Source organism: Lutra lutra, chromosome 13 (assembly GCF_902655055.1).
Source record: "Lutra lutra chromosome 13, mLutLut1.2, whole genome shotgun sequence".
Lineage (NCBI taxonomy): Eukaryota > Metazoa > Chordata > Mammalia > Carnivora > Mustelidae > Lutra > Lutra lutra.
In genome coordinates this window covers 76,109,217-76,128,185 of record NC_062290.1, presented here as the reverse complement: position 1 = coordinate 76,128,185, position 18,969 = coordinate 76,109,217, and the positions used below count along the sequence as shown (strand labels likewise).

Sequence of the window (18,969 nt, the reverse complement as noted above, 5' to 3'; positions counted from 1 at the left end):
CGGGACGGCTTGCCAAGACGATTACACCTCACACGCGGGGCCTGAGAGATTGAGGCAACGGGACTTGGGCACGACTTCTACCTGGGGCGGGGGGCGGTGTGTTCTTTTCCCCCAGGAGCAGACGGAAGCCTAGGCCATAGCTAGGGGCTTGCATGCGGAGTGGCTAGGAGCTCTCAGGTCAGGCTAATCTGGAACTATCCTGCTTCACTCCTAGAGGACTGTATGATCTGACGCCACTGCCGTCACCTCGCTGAGCCTTGGTTTCATCTTTTGTAAATGAAAACAAAAGGAATCACACACAGATCACATGATATAACGTGTGTAAAGCACCCAGCCCAGTTCCTAGCATTGAATTCAGGGGCCCTGTCGAGACCTGCTGCTGTCACCATCGCGACCTTCGTACTTCATTCATTCATTCAACAAACACTTACTGAACTTGTATGCGCCAGCTCCATTCCAGGCCTGGGATGAGTGAGAAGACAACATCCTTTAGCCTTAATGGAGTTGCAGTCTAATTAAGGGGATGTAAAAACAAATAAATATAAAAGATAATGTCTGGGGGAAGTGGGCAAAGGGAATTTTTTTTGGGGGGGGTGTAGAGTTTCAGTTTTGCAAGATGGGAAAGTTCTGGGGATGCCTTTTGCACCATGATGTGAATGTGCTTAGCACTACTGACCTGTAACCTTAAACACAATTAAGATAGTAAATTTTATGTTGTGTGGTTTCTGCTGTGATTAAAAACTACAATTTTGAAAACGGTGACGGTGCGGCAGGGACCAGTGCTACGAAGAAAAGTGAGCAGAGTCAGAGGACAGAAAGAGGCTGTGTTGTGGGGGGAGGGGGTGTGTGGCTGCAACTGGGACGAATGACGTGAGGCGGTGCTGGCTCTCTGGGGAAAGGCATTCCTACCAAAGGGAACAGTAGGTGCAGAAGTCCTGAGGCAAGAACCCTCTCGAGTGGGTTGGATGAAGACTGAGGCCTCCACGATGGGAGCAGAATGAGTGAGGGGTGAGGCGGAGAGGGGCGGGTGGTTAAGAAGAAGCCAGAAGCCAGACAGGAGCATGGCAGCAACCCACAAGAGGATTTTGAGCAGGGATGTGTCGTGAGAGGACACACGTAATCGTCTTTCTTATCCTTTCTCCACTTGAAACTTGCACACGAGGAAGAATAAGCAAAGCCTTTCCCACAAAGAGCAAAACTGAGCCTTGAGCTCAGGCTGTGTGACTCTACCCAGGCAACTGCCCTCTCTGAGCCTCACTCTGCCATTCTCAGCCTGCCTGGGGTTGCTTCCAAAAGCTGATGGAATAATGGGGTGAGAATCCCCAGAGAACCAAGAAAGGGAACCAGGGAGCCCCTGAGCATCCTTTGGCTTCGCCTGCAGTCAGGAAGAAATCTGCTGGAAACCAATGCTCCCACAGAGAAGTGTTGCCAGGGAGATCCCAGAAGATTTTAAGTAAACCCTTTACTCAGGACACAGAAAAAAAGGAAATGCATGATCTTTGGGGATAGGGACACAGGCCTGCCCTTTGCCTGGCCTGGTACTAGAGCCTTAAATAAATACATCAGCTCATCAACTCCCTGCCATCACCTCTAGCAGGCAGGCATGACCATGCACACATGGCAGATGAGGAAACGGAGGCTCAGAGAGGTAAAGAGACTTCCCTGAGCCCACACAGCTTCTCAGGAGCAAGGCCAAGGTATGACTCTAATCTCTAAAGCCTAACCACCCAATCATGGGATAAGACATACGTATTGAGGGCCAAGGCCCACCTAGAAGGACACAGAGCCACGTAGGGAGAGACCCTATGTGTGTAGGGTATGTAGGGTGAAGGTGTGTAACCTTCTTCCCCAAGACAGAGCATATGGGTCACTACGGGATTACCGGAACAGAGGACCATCACACGGAACCCTGGAGTATCTGAGTTGGAGGGGACCTGCGCCATCGATCTGACCACTTTTCTCATTAGACAGACTTACCAGGGGGAAGGGACTTGTGCAAGGTTCCTTAGCAAGTTATGGCAAAGCCCAGACTATTCCTCCAGGACTCCTGACACCACCCCCACCCCGCCCCACCACCCCCAAGGCTGTGCCTCGTCCAAGAGGCCACGATTCCTATCAGTGGACCCTGAAGGACCTGAAGGTCCTTGCACGTTGCTGTGAATGACCCACTTCTCCTGGCACGCTGAGAGCAGGAGAGGCTGAGCACGACCATGGCGTGGGGGGAGGGCGGGGGGAGGTTCCTGTGCTCCCTGGAAGTACCTTAGCAGTGTTTACCAAGCTGGGGCCAGCCAAATAGCTTCAAATGACAGGGCCCCAGGACCTGGAAGAATCCTAACCATGATCTTCTCCTGGGCCCCAGCAATTACGGGGTGAGTGCTAACCGCAAGGTGGACCCACGGGCTGTGATTTGCCCCTGTGTGATGGGTGCCTGGCGGGTACTAGGGGAGGGCCGGTGCTTCCAGGGAGCTCCAGGGACCACGGAGTCTGTAAGGGGCCTCTGGCAGCCTGGCAGGCGGGTCTCCACAGGACCCGTGTTTATAATAGAACTCAGTCTACATTTTAGTTTGGGAGCCAGATTAATCATTGCTTACAGTGCGCAAGGAGAAACCAGACATCACCTCACGGTGGCTGCAGACAGTCTCTCTGTTGGCCGGGGTGCTATTTGGGCTTCGGGCAGGGAGCGTGGGGTGGGGGTGGGGTCCTGTTCGTATCTGGGGGTCCTGGGGAGCAATGTGTGCCTAGACCTTAGCTGGTCCCCCCGCTCTACCTCAGCGTGTGAGCAGCTTCCTAGGCAGTAAAACGGAACTCGCCATGCTTGCCGAGCACGCCACGAGACTCCCTAAACCTCTTGACCACCTCCACAGCCCACTGGGGACCGTCAGCGGGACAGAGAGCCCCACTGGACAGAAAGGATCAGCGAGGAAGACACAGGCCAGGAGGCTGAGTGACTCATTCCATGATACTGCCCAAGTCCCTGCTCCTCTCTGGACCTCAGTATCCCCCACTGGCGTCTCAAAGCCTTGTGTCGGCTCAGAAACTATAGGATTCAGAACGGGTAGTTTGTCCAAAAGCACAGTCCCTCATGACCCATGAGCCAAACTCTGCTCACTGGGTACCTGAGACAGGTCGGGCAGGAACCCACCATTTCTGTCTGGTTCATTCATTCAACTAGGGTTTGCTGAACCCCAAACATGACCCTGCGTTAAGCGTTAAGCACAAAGAATAAACTGGTGAGTAAAACAAACTCTCTCCCTACCTTCTGGAAGGTAACACATATTAAGCTGACTGAAGGAGAAGCGCTCTTAGCACTGATGTGCTAAGACAGTGTAGACAGCCAACCGGAAGGAGTGGCATTGTAAACAGGCTTGAAGGAGGGGCCGGGTTGGACAGCAGAGCTCAGAAACAGCAGTGGGCCTGGGCTCCAGAAGCCCAGGGCAGCCCAGCAGCAGGGGAATCTGGAGAAGGTTCTCCGGAGGGGCTCTGCATGGAAGTGGCCAACTCTGGTGGCACAAGGAGGGCCTGTGGGCAGTGGGAGGGTTGCAAGAGGGAGCCGAGAGGAAGTTTCAACTGCAGTCCCAATTTTCTTCCATGAGTCATGTCTACATGGGGCGATGTGTTAAGGATTCTGAGGCCGCATCAGGGCTTGACAGGAAAGATCAATGAATGATGTCTGCCATAGGCAGGAGAGGAGGGAGGTATGGGACGGGGCAGATGCATGCGTCCAGCACTGTGCTCAGCGCCCCCGTAAGGAAACAAGGGTGAACACCTGCTATAGCTGATGAATGCCCCAAGGACACCCAAGAGTCCTGCCAGCCTAACGGGCAGAGACCCAGAAAGGCTGAGCAGGTGGGCGGGATGATCAGGGGAAGGAGGCGGGACTTCTCTTGGGGGTTCCAGGAAGGTGCTCCTGGAGAAGACGGTGTTGGAGAATAGAATTGAGGGACAGACGCGTGAAGATGAGCATGGAAGGTTAAACCAGGGGAGGGCACAGTGTAAGCAAGCGCAGGGAGGCAGGAAGGCCTGGGATGGAGCCACTGACATGGTGGCTGGGTAAGTCTTCACTGGGGAAGGGCGGCTGTCCTGTGCATTGCAGGATATTTAAATTATCTCGGGCTTCTACCTGTTAGAAGCTGGTAGCTTCCCTCTCCCAGTGGTTATGGCCAAAAACATCTCCAGACATTGCTAACTGTCCCCTGGGCTGGAAGGGGGGCAAAATCACCCCCAGTTGAGAAGCACAGCTCTAAGGAAAGAAGGCAAGATGGTCAGACCAGGGACAGCACAGGATTCCACCCTCCCAATGTGCAAACAGGGTTCTGGTAGCCTTCTTGGCTAGTGGAGGGTCATTACCTGGTAACTAGGCAAGATGACTGATGGTACCAGATGGACAAGACCTTCAACGCTTTTCCTTGAAGATCGCCATCACTCATTCATTCAGCAAACACGCACGCAGTGCCTACAGTTCCAGCCCCGTGCTAGTACTGAGGCTAGAACATCTCATTCCACCTGACTTCTCCATGAATCCCAGCTGAGGCTCAGAGAGGTGAGGCCGCTTGCCCAAGCCCACACAGCAGGAGAGGGGACAGAGCGGGGTTCCATCCAGGCCTGTCTGTCCTGGTCTGTGCACCGGCCCAGCCCTTGGGGGTTGGCTCGGCAAAGGCCTTCAGCAAACATCACAGGCAGATGGCAGACAAAAGGACCTTCTCAGCCTGGGATGCTATTTTTCACTTAGTGGGCTCTCTCTTATTTGAAAAGCTGTCTTAGCCAGCGCTAGGCAGAGAAAGGGCTTGAAAGTCAGAGACCTGGGTTCAAATCCCCAACTCTGCGGCTTAGCGACTCTGCAGGGTCTGTCCATCAAAGCAGCAGCTCTCAGTCTCGATAGCTCATGAGAATCTTGTACCTGGATCCCACTCACAGCAACAGGACCAGAGCCCCTGCCCACAGCCCCCAGGTGGATCTAATCCAGGGGCATCTAGTCCGGGGGGCACTGCTACTGAATTTCTTCTCCACGAGGCCCTCGGTGAGCTCGTTGGCATTCACTCAACACCTGTGCCAGCACTGCTGACCTGGGTAAGCCTGGGACCTAAGCGCATATTTGTTGAACAACTAGAAGAATGAGTGATCAAGCGAATGAATGAATGAGGTCGATCTGGGCCTGTCTTCTCAGCTGTAAGATAGGCTTAATAGTGCTATCATGAGGACACAATGGGACAAAGGAGAGTCACTCCTATGCTGCCTCTAATTCACCACACAACCTAACCTGGGAAACCTCCCAACCAAAACTCCCTTTCTACTGCCTATTTTTGTCCATTTTCCATTTAACCTTCCATTTTTATTGTTTTTCTTTTCAGTATCTGTCACCCTACCACGCACATAAGAATGCAAGCTCTGGGGGGACAGGGATTTTTGTCTATTTACTCAGCTCCCCGCCTTGCATCCTGCCTGGCACATAATAAGGATTCAATCACTTCTGTTGAATAAATGAATGAATGGGATTATGGGTGCCGTCCTGAGGTGACACCCCAAGTCAATGGGCCAATGAGCAGAGGATGCCGACTTCACCTGTCACCCAGGGTGGTGTCCCCTCTCCCCCAAGGCTCCCCACACAAGACGATGCAGAGAAGACACTTAAAAGCATCAGGACAAAGTGGCCGCTGTTGTCACTGAAGACACTCATGGGAGGAGAGAGTGCTTACAAACCGTGATGATTCCAGGTACCATTCTACCCATCGGTCTTCTTCTCGGCCCTCACGACTGGTCAGGGGTCCCTGCCTTGGGCCCTGAGGCACCGCCCCACCGTGATCTGCCCACCAGCCTGCCATAGACCAACTCCTGCTTGTCTGCCTGAGCTGGGGCCCCGGGGCCTCTGTGTCAATGGTTTTGCGAGTTTTTCAACCGCACAGAGACTCTTCCTTAGTTGAGAAAAGATGCTTCTCCCTTCTCAGGTGAGCTGGTCCCTCTTGGATGGGGGCTCTGGGCCTCCCTGGACATCTGCTAAGATCAGGGAGCCCTGGAGCCCCGGCAGGAGCAGGTCTAGCCTGCTTTTCCCATCTCCTGCCGCCTCTGCCAGACTCCCACCCCCATGCAGAGCAAGACCACCACTGGTTGCTTTATGAGCCGCCACTGGAAAGAGACTTTTCCACTCACACCTCATCCATCAGAAAGTGCTGGAGCACAGAGGGGAAGCGAGTGGGGAGAGGGAGTCCCTGTGTTCTCTGAGCCAGAAAATACCATGTTTCCCCAGCTCACAGACAGCCACAGACTCCTGTCTGGGTCTGGCCTCTCCAGATGTATGCTCTGGCCTGCTCTGGCCATGGAGGATGGAGAAGACGCAGGAGACAGGACACTTCAAGTGCCACAGAGACCCTCAGAGCAAGGACAAGATGGAGCCAGGAGACACCACATCTGTCCAGAGAAGAATCAGATGGTCCAGAGAGCCGGTGGCTGTAGACAGAGCGGGCAGCCAGGCCAGAAGCCAAAGACGTGGCTCTAGGCTGACGAACCTCCTGGAATCCCCATCAGTAATCCTGGGAAACTAGTCGACCCTTGGCCTGCATTGTCCTCCCCACCCCACCCCCCATTTCCTGAACACCTACTACGCACAGGCCCTGTGCTAGGCTCCGTAGGAAGAGTGCCAAACCAGATTCACAAGCCCTGATCCGTGAGGCTAGACTCCGGGCTGAAAATAACCAAGATGGGCAAATGGTCCTTGAGCAGAGTGGAGGCTCCTGGACTGAAGGCTGGGGTTCTAGGAGGACTGTCTAGAATAGGCATGAGCATGGCTGAGTCCTGAAGGATGGCAGACCCGGGCAGGGAGGCTAGAAAGCCCACTGCACAAGGCCAACCATGGAAAACAAAAGGTGTACCTTTCGTCCAAGAGGTCCTGGATTCCCCGAGAGCCCAGGCAAGCCCACGTCACCCTGCAAAACACAGACAAACAGGTGAGGCAGGGGGAACAGGAGCAGAGACACTCGTGAAATGGCAAGGCTGTCCTCACTCGGCCAACTGTCTGCGACCAGGAGACAGTTGGAGGCCCGGAGGCCTCTGGCAGAGATGAGGGCAGTTCAGTGGGTGGCTACCCAGCCCCTCCCCACTAACCCAGTCTCTCCCCTTGATCTATTTTATACCCTGGACGTTGGCATAAGACACCATCAAGGGAACAGGGTCTGCTGCTAAAACCGTATCTGAAAACCACTGCCCCAGGGGACACACCACTTGTCTGTCCCTTTCCAATCTGCTCTCTCTCTCTCTGCATTCTTGAGAATGAGGTCCTGAGACCTGGTCCTGACACCCCTTCTCTTCTGCCCTTTCCTCCTCCTGGCTGGGCCTGGTGGGCAGTAGGGGGCATTTCTGCCTTGAGACCTGAGAATGGACAACTCGAGAGCAAGAGAGAAGCCCGGGCTCTTGGACTTCGTCAGACCTGGGTACAAATCCTGCTCTGCTCCTGACCAGCTCTGTGACCTCCAGCAAGCCACTTGCCTCTGAGGCCTCTCTGTTTTCTCATCTGCAAGCCGGGCCCATCTGTCCTATGCTACAAGGCTTCGATGAGGAGCACAGGGGCATGCGCATGGATGTTTACACCCACTGAATATTTGCTGCATGAAAAAATGACCCATGAGGATGTGAAGGAATGAGCCACCTAGGTCTTGGGGAAATCAAAGGGACCTTTGGCTTCTACGTGCCTAAGCACAGGAGGCTGGGTTGAGAAGCTGTGTTCTATCTGTCAGGAAGGCTCCTGGACTTGTGTCCAGTTTCCATGAGAAACTTCGGGTCCCATAGCCCTTCAGAGATAGGGAGTCCTGAATCTCTGGCCTGATCCTTTCCCACCTCCTAGAAATCCACAGACGGGTCGGCTCAAATTAACCCCAGAGGCGATTTTGAATGTTTGTTGGAAGCTTCCTGGGTGTTTGCTAGCAGAAAGCTTCTGCATGCCAAGGTCACGTAGAGGGCCCTACAGAAATGCAGGAGATTACACAAAAGATCACTCGCCAAGGGTGTGTCCACAGGCAAAAACTGTTGTCAGTCTTACGGGCTGCACCCCCAAAGAAAGTGCAGGGAAGGACTCTGGGTTTGGCACGGGGAGAGCAGAAGGACTTCAAGAAAAACACCAAAACCACACTCTTCTCTGGCTACTTTGCCGCCTCTCGCCTCTGACACGCAGAGGCCTCTGCCAGGGCAGGGAGGTTTCCCTACGGTCCACTCCCCCACTGTCCTCGACGCTGGGGTCCCTGGAAACCTACCTTCGCCCCATCGAGGGCCTTTCCTGGTGAGAGCCCTGGGTCCCCCTTCTGTCCCTGAAAGAAAAATAATTCTTTCTAGAGTCATCTAGAGAGGCTATCTCCCCACAACCTCTGCTCAAAGTCCTGTCCCCTGTTAAAAATGCCTTCCCATCCATCCCCCTCAGTCACACACCTCTGGGGGCGGGGGTGTGTGTCTTTTCCAGTTCCGTTCTTCCCTGCCCTAACACCTTCCATAGCTCCCCACTGACTGCACGATGACATCTCTGAACTCCTCCTTTGATGTCCTATGTCTTCTACCATCTGGTTCCACCCACCCTCTGCAAACCTGGCTCTCTTTCCAGTTGCTAAACCCACACACAGGGTCCCTCTACTCCTTGCCAGACCTCAGCCCATCAGCCATGTCCTGTACTTCCCTGCTGCCAGCTTCTGGCTCAGGCCGTCACCCCCGCCTAAAACCATTCCTCAAGTAGCATTCACCACACTATAGACATTTTCCAAGATGCAGCTGGAAGGTATCCTCCCCACCAGCTGGTAGATCTCTGCGGACCAATCCTTGCACGTGCATGTTGCTAGGACTGCCTCCCGACTTGTTCCCCTGGGCTCTCAGAGCACTCCTGAGAGACGCGTCGAGGAAGCATGCCCGATTCTTCTTGAATTTCTAGTCCGCTCACCTTGCTGTTCTCCATTTACCGAGGGTCAGCGTGGTAAGACCCACTCACGTCTGTGCACAGCCCCTCCCTGTGTGCGGTACCCTGGTCTCACGAGATTCTCACAATATCCTGATGGTGCGGGCAAGGGAAGTGTTATTACCCTCCTCCCCATCCACTTAGGGAAACTGAGGCTAGGAGGAAGAAAGGGATGATCTGAGGCCCCATGTTAAGGCCCAGGCAGAGCTAAGACAGACTCCTGAAGTTGTCATTCCCAAATCTGTGTTCCGGGAGGTCCTGAGATCCGAAGAATAGGCAGTACATCAGGGAGAAACCAGTAAGCGGCGGGTTCCCAGTCAGAGATAAGCACCTTTTGTGCCTAGCGTATGGGAAGGTCCCCGTCGCGAGGATCCTGGCTCCTCTGAGCACGAGGCTAAGGGACAGGACCGGCAAGGTACAGCAGCTCTCTCTCTTCTGGCGCTGCCAAGGGCTCCTGGCTGCCAGCCTGCTCCTTTGGCCCAACGTGGCTCAGTTACTCAGAAAACAGTCCTTTGGAGAGTCGGTCCACCCTGATGTCACTTTCCAAGAACCCCTGATCTCTATCCCTCATGCTCACTCCCACACTCCCTCCCCAAGCTGGGCCCTGAGTCACAAGCCCTGGGCTGAAGGCAGGGAATCCCAGAGGGACCTCGGGCAAATCACTTCACGTCTCTGAGCCTCCACTTCCTAGCCTTAAAATGGGGGCTGCACAACAGACACGCGCACAAGGACACGGCACACATGCGTGCGATGGCACACCCACACCTGCACACAGGTACGCGCACGTACATGCACACATTCACATGTAGGCACGTGCGTACACATTCTCTCACACGTAGGTGCACGAACATGGGCACACTCACACATACGCATGGGTGTGTGCTCACGTACACACATGCACACGGGTGCACACAAACACACACAGGCACATGGGGGCACACTCTCATACATGCACGCACACACATCCACCAGCGTCTTGGCTTTCTTGGCAAGGACCCAGTGAGATAATGGATGTGACCCATGAACAGGTAGTTTGGCCAACTTTAATTAGCTCCCATTTGGTCCTTTTCTTCATCGGAAACCAGCCCTTCCGAATCCTGGCTCCACTGCTCTCCACGAGAAGCCACTACACTGGAACTGGACAGAGCCTTAAAGAGGGCAGGTCTCTCTGCCACCGACTCCATGTCCAACACTGTGTCCATTCGTCCTCTTAACTCTGGTGGTTGCAATTCAGGACTGAGCCCCAGGCTCAGAGAGGCCGGGTCACTGCCTGGGGTAACACACAGGTAAAAGGCAAGGTCCCCCCAGGTCTGGCTAGTGCCCGCTCAGTCTGACTTTGAAGCACTCATTTACTCGTTTATGAATGGAAAGGCTGGCTGCTTCTCCAGCACTCCCTCTGACCGGGGGACAGCCATCCCTGGGGGAGACCAGGCCCTCCCTGTCGGAACACCAACCACCTGTCCACCTGGGCCCCTCCAGGTCACTTCTGCAGAACCCACCCTCCGGGACCTACCACCTCGCCTTGGCCACCCCCACATACATCTCCCACCCTCGGCTCCTCACAAGTCCCACTCCAATGCCTTTTATGTCCATAGCGCAAATACAAAACCAAGCTCAGGGCTACCAAGGATTCCAATGGCCAAAAAAGGACAGCAGCTTCTCCCACCCCGCCCTTGCCCACCTCAGTCTGTGGCTGGTAGAGCAGCTGGGCTTGAGACGCAGTCAGGGGTGGGCCTTCGCGTATCCTGTTCTGTCGTTTTATAAAAGGGGAAACCAAGACCTGAAGATACGATGGACTTGCTCCCTTGTCCGGGCTCCTTACCTGGGCCATTTCTGTCATGGGTACATTTCTCTCTGCATTCTCAGCAGCCAGCAAAGTGCTTAGGAGGTAAGCCCTACCCAAGTACAACAGCCACAAGTACAAATACACTTGAACATCTACTCTGAGCCAAGCTTTGGGGTGAACACAGAACACCGCCATGGGGAACATGGCACAGTTCATGTTCATGGGGGCCTCTTGAAGGAGAAACCAGAGACCAGTAATGATAATCAGTGCTAGCATTTACTGGGTGCTCTTCTGAGCCCTGGACACATAAATCCATGAGGTAGCAATGATCACCATCCCATTTCACAGGTGGGTAAACTAAGGTATAGAGAGGTTCAGTCACTTATCCAAGGTCATACAATATGTAAATGGGACTTTGACCCAGGCAGAGGGTCTGCTTTCAGAGCCCAAGCTCTTTACCTGTCAATACACTACAGATTAAAAACTACCATCCAATGTTAAGTGGAATAAGGAGGACATCAGGGAGAACTTGACCCAGACAGAGGGGAAATCCCTGAAGGGAGTTCCAGCTAAGCTAAGGCTGGAAGAAGTCAAGGAGGGAGGCAGATGAACTTTCAACTCCAGGGATGCTCGAAGCACCCCTGGTCAGGTGAAGGTGTGACTTCTGGGATGGAGAAGACTATATGGCTTCCCAGACAGACTCCTACAGATTCCCCAGTGAGAGAAAGAAGGAATATATAAGTCTAATTAATTGCTTACACATTGGGTAAAATGAGAACCTGGTTGCCAACCCAGCTCTCCAGCCAACAAGCCTATGTGACCCAGGGCAAACCCCTTTCCCTTTCTGCGTGGGGATTGGTACTCCCTCCGAGCCTCTGGGAACTAGAAGACAGATGGGAAGGTATATTCTTAGCCATAAATGCTACAAACATAGTGGGAGTGGGGACTGTGCTGAGCTCCTTTTCTGCAGGTAGGGTTGGAAAGCAGAGGAATAGAGGGTTCTGAGAGGCTGAGGTCTAGAGAGGGACTGACACAAAGGAGGAACACATCGTGAATGATTGGGAAATTCTGGGCCAGAAGTCCCCTGCATAGGTCATCTCTAATCCAAGTACCCAGCACAAGGCCTGGAACAGAGGAGACATCATAAAATATTTCACAAATGAGCAAACGAATGAATAGAATCTCAAGAGACAACTCTAAGCCTGGGATTGGCTCAGACGGGCTTCCACTGAAGACAGCCTGGGCCTCCCACTATCACTATGTCATGTGTTCAGAAGTTCCGGCCAATGCAATAGGGCAAGAAAAACAAATGGGACAACGAGCCTTTGAGGAAAAGGAGACAAAAGTACGTCCTTTTTTGCAAGCAATATGAGGACCTGTCTAGAAAATACAGGAGAACTGAAATACTGTTAAAATCAATAAAATCACACAGTACAGGGTGTGGTTATAAAATAAACACAAAAAGTACAAAAATACAAAAGTCAACAGTCCTCGTCAGTAGCTGACAGCCAGCTAGAAAATGGAATGGGGAAAATATTTCCCTCGTAACAGCAACAAAAATATAAGATTTCTAAGCAAAAACCAGAGCTGTGCTGGCCTTATACAATAAAACCTATAAAAGTTTACTAAGAGATGTTTAAAAAACTCAACCAAATGAGAAGACATGTTATGGTTTTAGATAGGAAAACGCAGTATTTTAAAACTGCTAATTCTTGGGTGCCTGGGTGGCTCAGTGGGTTAAGCCTCTGCCTTCAGCTCAGGTCATGATCTCAGGGTCCTGGGATCAAGTCCTGCATCGGGCTCTCTGCTCAGCAGGTAGCCTGCTTCCCCCCCCCCTTCTCTGCCTGTCTTTCTGCCTACTTGTGATCTCTCTCTGTGTGTTAAATAAATAAATAAATAAAATCTTTAAAAAATAAAAAATAAAAAAATAAAACTGCTAATTCTTTACAAATTAATATACACATCTAATATAATTCCAACAAAAACCCCAAAGATGTTTTTAAGGAAATGATTAAGATGGGCATTAGTTCATCTGACAGAATAAAGAGCCAGAAATATTTTAAAACAACAAGGAAAGAAGACACAAAATGATCATAGATGTCATATAAAGTAGTATTTTAGCAAAAAGTATACAAGCAGAGCAATGAAACATATTTGAATGAATGGGAATAGACCTCGCTCTATCATCTGATAAGCAGTAGAGTCAAGGTTATTTAATAAATGGTTAACTATGGGGGAAAAAAATAAAGGTACAGCCCCATCTCATACCCACCCCCTGATGAAGATGAACACCAGATGGTTTCAATTCTTTAAGAATACAAATGAAAAAAAAAAAAAGAATACAAATGAAACTATGAAATTACTAGAATATAAATGAATACCTGTCTGATCATGGGGTGGGAAAAAAATGTCCAAGTATAAACGTGAGGAACGATAAATTTTACATATGGGAGGAACCCTCTCTAAACTCATACGTACGTGTTAGCTGTTATTGTTAGTCCAAAAAAAAATAGATAAAACGTTTTATTTGTGAATATCATCATGAATACTCTTCAGGCAAACAGCCAAACTGAAATATACTCATGAGGCCAATGAAGCCTGTGTAATCTTACCACGCAAATATCAGTAACTGTACAAATCCGTAATGAAAGACAGCGTCCCAACCCCCCAAATAAACAAATGCATAAATGATAAAATACAAATGGCAAACAGATGTAAGAAAAGCCTTCTTCTTCTAGAGGATCAATGAATGGAAGTGAAAACCATAAAGTGACTTTTTAAAAATGTCCTTCTCTGGGGTACCTGGGTGGCTCAGTGGGTTAAAGCCTCTGCCTTCAGCTCGGGTCATGATCTCAGAGTCCTGGGATCGAGCCCCGCATCGGGCTCTCTGCTCCGTGGGGAGTCTGCTTCCTCCTCTCTCTCTGCCTGCCTCTCTGCCTAGTTGTGATCTCTATCTGTCAAATAAATAAATTAATTAAAAAAAATTTTTTTAAAATTTAAAATGTCCTTCTCTGAGGCTAGCAACAGCATGACGGGTTCAATCTTTCTAGAAGGCAACTGCTAATAAAACAGGCAAACCCATAAAGCACTTATATGCAGGGTATATTTTAAATGACTCATACACATGCATGGGTGCCTGTACACGTAGATACATCTGTATCTTTGTGTCTGTATGCACACATTTTAATATGTTATATATGTATATTAACATATATATTACATATATATGTTAAGAAATAAAAATTCTGATTTCTTTATTTTGATTAAAAATATATATGTGCTACTTAGATAGAACTTGTATCTATAATATATACATACTCAAACATATATATGATGTATATGAGACTTACTCTACAGAGGAAGGCCATAGAACTATGGAGCAAAATTGCCTTGTAGCTAAAAGCACATACAGGCTTTGGAGTTAGGCAGCAGAGGGTTCAAATCCTGTCTCTGCCCCTTATCACAAATGTGACCCTGGTCCGGTCACTTCACCACTTAGACCTTAGTTTTTTCATCTGTAAATGGGGGTGGTAACATCTGCCCCACAAAGGGCGTAAAGCCTCTTGGCCAGTTCTTGGCCCAGTCCTCAAAAGGCAATCACCAGGCAGAGCCACTGCAGACAGCTTACTTTCTTCTTGATACTTTCTAGACTATTCCACATGTTCCTTAACGAGCAGGCCCCACCTCTGTCATCAGAGGAAAGACAAGCAGAGGCTGGGACTTGAGAACCCTGCAGGCTTTCTCTACCTCGGCCCCAACCAGCTCTGCTGGCAGCTCCCTGGCTCACCAAGTCTGCTCCTTCCTGCCCGCCTCTCCCACTGCCCAGCCCCCCAGTGTCGGAGGACCCCTAATCATCCTGGGTAATTCACTGCACTGAGCAGGCCACACCAGGAACATAGCGGCCGCCTGCCAGGAAGAGTGGGGCTGGGCTCCTTCTCCTCTGGCATGGACAACCCTGGCCTTCCTGCACAGCTGGAGCCCAACTGCCTCCAGCCCAGGGCCCCTCACCTGCCCCCAGCCCTGCATCCCACCTGCGTGCACCATGGTGCACATCAGCGTCCCCTGCACAGCCACTCTGGGCCTCCCTGCTGGCTGCCAGCCAGGCCCCACTTCTCAGGCTGCCCGGCCGCCTCTGCAGACCTCATCTGATCATGTCACCTCGGCTAGAAACCTTTGCGTGTCTTCCTGTTGCTGCTTGGATGAAGCCCAAAAGCCTTACCACCACCTCCCAGGCCTGCCGCCCAACCTGGCCTCCTCCTGCCCTTGTGCCTTGTCACCTGGTGCATTTCAGACCTCAGTCTGACCCATCTGCCCTCCAGGAAGGTGTGCCTCAGCTCCTAAACCAGCCCAGTCTGCACTGTGGCAGGCATCCCAGGCCTCTCACATGGAGCCACGATCATGACATGATTCTGCATTTATCAGTGTGATTAGCTTGTTTCCACGAGGGCAGGGACTGTCCTTGCTGAGGCCCCAGTACAGGGCCAACGCCTTGCCCATACCGACAGCTGACCCTTCCATGGGCCAGCACTGCTCGACGTAACCCGGTTACTCCTCGTGACAACTCAAGGGGGCACCAACTCTTCCCCTCCATTTTCTAGATAAGGAAACTGAGGCATGGAAAGCTGAAATAATGTACCCAGAGTCAGGGAACTGGTACGTGACAGAGCTGGGGTTTGAACTTCAATCATCTGGCTCCAGGGTCTGAGCTCTTAACCTCTGCCCTTTCCTGCAACAACACATGTGGGTCGGTTGGCGATATGAATCAATCCAATGACTCAACCCTGGGCCTCCGAGGTCAGCCAGTGCTGTCGTCCTAGGGGGATGGCTCAAAGTCCTGGATCCTGACCCCACGTGGGAGCTGACCTGCCCTCTCCTTGATGGATCTGAACATGGGGTGTACCGGTCTATGGCACATGGGTAAGGCCTTGGGGTCTGAGGGAGGGGGGTCACACTGTAATGGCCCTGACAAGGGTCTTCCAACAAGGATCCCAAAGCAGTTCTGCCAGTGCTGGTCACAGCCAGTAACGCCGGGCAAGTCACCTCGGTGTCTTTGTGACTCAAGTCCTTCATTTGATCCTCCTCCCCTTCTAGATCCTCCTAACCCCACTGGTCTCTCCCACCACTCAGTCTTTATCCCACAAGGCCATAAGCTCCCGAGGGCTCCATAACCTCACTGAAGCAATGAGCGCACGGTGACCCATCCAGACAGAGTGCAGCCTCCCTGCCACCTGGGCACACCCTCCTGTCTGACTGATTTCTCCATCAACAGCACACAGTAGGTGTTCAATAAACATTTGCCAACTGAAAGAGATGACCAGATTTGTTGGGGGGGGGGGCCCACGATGGCTCTAGGAGGCAACATCGTGTGCAAGAGGGGGAGCCAGCATGGGGCCTGGGGAAGGCCAGCCCTCCAATCCCACCAGGTCACCTCCCAGGTCCAATGGGGATCTGGGACACAGGGAGGACCTTCTCCCCAGAATCATGCCCTGGGTGCAGATATACGCCATTCTCTGCCAAGCTCAGCTCAGTCAGGAATTCCACTCTGGGAGAGCCTCTGCTTTAACCTTGTCCTGGCCACACCTCAGATCAAGGGCGGCCCAAGGGCAACCCTAAGCCCAGCCAACTGGGGTCTCCCGCCCAACTGGCCTGTCCTGGGGCCACCTGTGCTCACCCCCAGGCTGTAAGCCAGGTGTCTGGCAAAGGGCATGGCTTTTCCCCTTGGCGCTTTATGCTAAGCGCTACTGGCAGAAGCAGCCTCCCACTGCAGTGTATTTTCTGGAACCCACACCCTTCTCTGTTATATGCAGAAGCAGGCGGGAGTCCCATCCAGCAGACCCCACATCCACACGCCCCAGCCCTATGTGGCCGCAGGAAGAGGGGTCACCTGCCAGATACAAGCCTCCCTCAGCACCCAGAGCTACTTCTCCAAATGGAGGGAGAAACGGCTGGGGGCCCCCCGTTCTGCCTCAGCACATCTGCTGGTGGGATGGGAGTGGGCTAAGGGCCAGACTGGGGCTGCCGCGGGCCTGGGGCTGGGGCCTTGCCATGCAGGGCCGGCATGGACCGGAGGAGGGACCTGTGGAGCATCTGCTGCTACAGAAGCAAGGAATCAATCTGGAAGCTGGACAGAGTGCAGAAGCAAGGGCGGGAGCAGGACGGAGCGGGAAGCTCCAGACAGGACAGTCCGGGAGCAGACCCAGAACGGCGTGTTCCTGAGCAAACCTGGCAGCTCAGAACAGCTGGGTCCTCAGCCCTTGAAGGACCCCACGGCCTCAGAAGCCTGAGGCCTGTGCAGAGCAGAGGGGGAGCAAGGGGGCTCCTTCTTTCCGCCTAGCCCACAGGGGGCAGGTCCTACCTTCATTTCCTAGATGGCGCCTTAATGTGCCCGAGCCTCTGTTTCCCTATCTGTGCATGGTATGGGATCTCCTCCCATGTCTTTGGGTCTTTGTGGGGATCAAATGAAGACAAGCGACATCAAGTACGTGCATTGGGCACAGTGCCCATAATAAGGCCCTGCATACAGGCGATAGTTTTTGTCTGTGTTTGCCCAGGAAGACAGCTATGCTATCAAACTCTGCACCATTCACCTCATTAAAACCACAGCACTTCTGGGCACTTGCTGGCCACAGGGCACCCAAGGTCTCTGAGCTTACTCTGCAAGGAAGGACCCCAGCCCAGCCCAGCCCTCGCCATGTGTCCCAAACTCCCAGATAAGCTGGTGAGTGCCAGAGCTGGCCTTTGGAGGTGGCATGACCTGGGGACCAGTTGGTTAACAGCTTTCCCTAAACCACTCCATCTGCCCAACAGCCTTAGCAAAGAATGACCTTGGGGTTGGCCACTGGGGTTACCCCACGGAGGACAGGCTGGGCCAGGCGGTGTCCTAGCCAGGCACCCCTCTGCCTTCCCTCCGGGCCTGCTTCACACCCCTTCAGCACAGCCCCCGTGCTCTTGGCTCCCCTGACCTCGCAACTTCTTTGCCCTCCTCTAGTCTCCAGCCGTTTCTGGAGACTTCTCCCCATGACCTAAATGTTGCTGGCTGGGCACACTTTTTGGCACTCTGGCTGCTCATACCAAGTGCGGCCCTGGACAGCCCTGTTTGCTGCCAGAGCACCAGGAACAGAGCGGGGTGCTCCGGGACTGGGGATCCCAGCAGGTGTCAGGGTGCCACTCACTCTGGTCTCTGTGGTCTCATGGTAAAGTTAACTGAAACATTCTAGGAGGGCTCCTTGGGGCAGGTGGCATCTGTGCAGTCGCCTCCACCCCTCAGGGCTCATCTCCAGTTCAGTGTTCTGCAGAGAGCTCCAGAATGTCTGTGTCCATGTATCATCTCCACCTGGCAGGGCTCCCAGTTCCCAAATGAACATGGCCCTCACCCTCCTTCTCCAGAGTAGCCTGGTCGGGTCACTGAGGCTAACGCCAGGGTGTCACTGGTCTCTTATAGCTCACCCACGGCTTCGTTCTCTCTAACCCCCTCCACACCGTGAATGCATCCGCTTCCCTCCTCCCACACCCCTAAGCTGGCTAGGCTAGCCTCATCCCTTCCCTGTCCCCTCCCCCACCCCAGGGTCTCCCTGTCTCTGCTCTGGTCCCCAACTCCTGTCCACATCCGCACGACATCCAGCCATCGTTCTGAAACACGACGATGTTCCTCCCCAGCTCCAAAGATGACACGCCTCCCAGGATAAGTCTGAAGACCCAGTAAAATTTCCGCCTCTAGTCCGACATTCAAGGCCTTCCCTTTTGGGCAGCAAATGACCCTTCTTCCTGTTCTCCTTTGAGGGCTCTAGGCTCCAACTGCCCTTCTCTCCCTAATCCCTCCCCCAACCAGAAGCTGCACTTCAAGTCCTCACCGTGCCACCACCTGCCACATGGGAGGCGCTCAGGGTGCGCCCGTGGCACAGAGCCCCTCCCAACAGGGGCCCCTAGGAAGCACCTCCAACGTAGCCCCAACCCCAGCACCCCCTCCAAGGCCCTATCCCCAGATCCCACAGCAAATACTCACTTTGGCTCCAGGAGGGCCGGGGAGGCCTGGGTTTCCGTAAGGCCCAGGAGGACCCTGAAAGGGAAAAGAAACAAAGAGGTGAGCGGAAAATGGGGGTCACTCCACTTCCCACAGCAATGCCTGGCAGGAGCCTTCCACCCATGGGTCTTCTCAGCTAGCCAGAAGCTTCTCAGCTTCTTAGCAGGACTGTCATGGCGGCCTACTTTTAGGGAGGGCCCCCTTGATGCCCGGCCCCACCGTGAACACCTGCCATCCATT

The 18,969-nt window shown here is 52.9% G+C and overlaps 1 protein-coding gene across 6 annotated transcripts in view; it reads right to left on the bottom strand.

Annotated features, from left to right (window-relative positions):
• COL27A1 (collagen type XXVII alpha 1 chain) overlaps positions 1–18,969 on the bottom strand; it is a 136,528-nt gene that overhangs the window by 92,385 nt on the left and 25,174 nt on the right. For 5 of the 6 annotated variants that reach the window (XM_047700385.1, XM_047700384.1, XM_047700386.1 and 2 more), the window contains exons 5-7: positions 18,712–18,765; positions 8,238–8,291; positions 6,864–6,917 (exon numbers count right to left, since the gene is read on the bottom strand). In XM_047700385.1, the coding sequence (XP_047556341.1) occupies positions 6,864–6,917; positions 8,238–8,291; positions 18,712–18,765 (162 nt within the window). The remainder of the gene's footprint in view (positions 1–6,863; positions 6,918–8,237; positions 8,292–18,711; positions 18,766–18,969) is intronic. The other variant, XM_047700387.1, reaches the window with a different exon arrangement.